Genomic DNA, 2527 nt, shown 5'->3' on the forward strand with positions numbered 1-2527 from the left:
TTTTCTCCTTATGGCCGACCATCACCTGATGTGGGGTGTAAATGAGCTGATTTTCCTTTAAAATAATATTAAATCATTAAAAAGTGCCATGTATCACTTTTCCATTGGTCCGTTTTTAAAATTTCAAGTCTTTTAAACTTCAATTTTTTCACCACTTAAAATACTATAGTTATTCATACCAAAAATAAATACATCCTATAATTTTCACAAATTTTGGGTGGTGAAAATTACTGTTTTACCCCGGGGTGACAAAATTATCGTTTTGCCCCTATGTTTCGAAAATTACCGGAATTGAAAATTTTCACTTCCTATCATTAAATTATACTCCAAATAGTTAACCTTGGTCAAAAATTTCACTCCATGATCAAATTATTATCTTAGGTGGTAAAATGATGATTTTGCCCCTAAACATCAAAATTTTTAATTTTTTCTCAAATGAACCATCGAACTCCGAAAAATCATTTTTAGTCATTCTTGGACTGTAAAATATTAAATTTCATCCTACGATTCTTATTTGAACTAGTTCGAGGTTAAATCAACTCAAGTGTACTATTAGGTACAATACCGAGTTTCGTCTATTCTTAGGGGCTTTCCTAGTGTAATAACATGCTACTCAGTGCATGTATGTCATGACATGTGTTTATAGGGTTGGGTTTTACATCTTCTATATATATTTTTAAAAAAAGACCTTTTAAATAGAAGAAATAATTGAGAATTAATAGTATTGTAGGAATTGCAAAGTGATAAAAAGTTGAGATTTATTAAGCACATAATTAGAGAAGTGAGAGAATATGTCATTTTGTTAATTATTTTTTACTTTTATATATTTTTAATGAAAAATGAGATAAGTAGTTGAGAATTAATAGGATGTGGAAATAAGAGAAAATATATATTTATTAGATATGAGAGAATAAGTAAATATTTTATTAATTATATTAATTTTATATATTTTTAATATAATTAATTATGTTATAATTTTTATAAAATTATGAAGCTCTCCATATTTGAGATCTAAAGTCTTTACTTGGGTGGCTTTACCCAAAGGTCGACCTTGAACAAATATATAAGATGTAAAAAATTTATTTTGCATTTGACGTACATAAATTTTTTGGGAATAATATACGTTAATTCCGGTCTTCAAACTTTATCAAAATGTGCAATGTAACCGTTGAATTATTACTTTTGTGTAATCAATATGTGAAACTATAATTGTTTTTTTCAAATTGAGTGTCTATTCATATTTATTATTTTAAGATAAAATAATATTTACTTTCCCAGAAATTAAAATAAAAAAACACTTTAGTAATAATACCCTTAAGTAAACTACTAATTTTAGATGCTCTCTTTAACTTTTACAAATTTAAGGACAATAAATAATTGTAAAGCAAAAGCAAGATACATAATTTCTAAAATTTTATAACATTTTAATTTTAAACCAATAGAAAGTATTTTATTTTGGTGCAAACAAAGGTGGGAGTATGAGTAACTGAAGTTCATGCCAATTTTTTTATTTCACATGAAAATTTTACAAACATAAAGTCGCAGCTTAATTTGTACTAAAATTGAATTGCAAAGAAATTGGAAGGAAAGTGAAGAAGGTTAGCCAGAAAAAAAAAAAAAAAAAAAAGGTAAAAGTAAAAACATAGTGAAAGTAGTAAATTGTGTCTAACTTTCAAGTCTCTAAATGCTTCTCTCCAGCATTTCTTGATGCCTCTTGAAAGACAAGAGCTTTTGCAGGCGCATTTGTTTGTAAAACCTGGTTATGAACAAGTCTGCAACGTGATCAATCTCGTCTTCCAAGCTGAAATCTTCTCCTTCCTCTTTGGAGTTCCTCACCATGTCAATGATGGACCCACCCTGAGCTTCGGCCTCCAACTCCAGTTCCTCCTCATCAAACAAACAGTGGGTCAGATCAGGGTACTTATCCTCATCCTCGTTCTCCTCTCCATAATAATTAGCTGCCGCATCAATGTATGGAACTATGGCTTTGCTTTGGTGGTCTTCGCCACTTTCCTTGTCGCCAAGGAGTCCGTGAATGTTGTTAGAGATAGCAGTAAGCAAAACCGCCTTCTTGCTCTTCATCAGAGTGAACATGACAAGCCGGGCCTTGGCTGCACTCATTTTGCCCTTCACTGCCAGGGATTTGGCTCTGGAAATGGAACTCACCCACACCGAAGACATGACCTGTTTCAAGAAAACAGATGCCTTGTTCTTCATTGCTAATATTTGGGTTGGCAAGTGCTTTAACTGAGCATGCAATAAGATCTAAGGACGAGCTTAGCATTTGATGGATTTATAGAGTCATATCATAGACGTGGAAAGGCGAGTCCCCTGCTTTTGATTGGCTTTTGGAGTCCAAAGCAGCACTGTAGAAAAGAAAAAGGAGAACTTCTCAGGACAGCAATCTCATGTAACCCGAACACGTGGTGCGAGCTACATCAACGGTGAAATTATCTTTTCTCGATCGAGTTTTACTTTATTTCGGCACTAAAGAAAAAGTTACATACCACGAAGCTGCAGGGGATGC

The 2527-nt window shown here is 32.4% G+C and overlaps 1 protein-coding gene across 1 annotated transcript; it reads right to left on the minus strand.

Moving 5' to 3' along the window:
- Window positions 1-1477: 1477 nt before the first annotated feature.
- Window positions 1478-2312, minus strand: LOC108661813 (transcription elongation factor). Its single transcript, XM_018120303.2, has one exon. It carries the CDS (start codon window positions 2215-2217, stop codon window positions 1681-1683), a length of 537 nt encoding a protein of 178 aa, XP_017975792.2. The 5' UTR covers window positions 2218-2312; the 3' UTR covers window positions 1478-1680.
- Window positions 2313-2527: the final 215 nt, after the last annotated feature.

This window comes from Theobroma cacao, chromosome 1 (genome assembly GCF_053813885.1).
Source record: "Theobroma cacao isolate CCN51 chromosome 1, ASM5381388v1, whole genome shotgun sequence".
Taxonomy (NCBI): domain Eukaryota; kingdom Viridiplantae; phylum Streptophyta; class Magnoliopsida; order Malvales; family Malvaceae; genus Theobroma; species Theobroma cacao.

Excerpts from the sequence above, each read along its gene's own strand:
- LOC108661813 (XM_018120303.2), bottom strand. The coding sequence starts at position 2,217 with ATGAAGAACAAGGCATCTGTTTTCTTGAAACAGGTCATGTCTTCGGTG.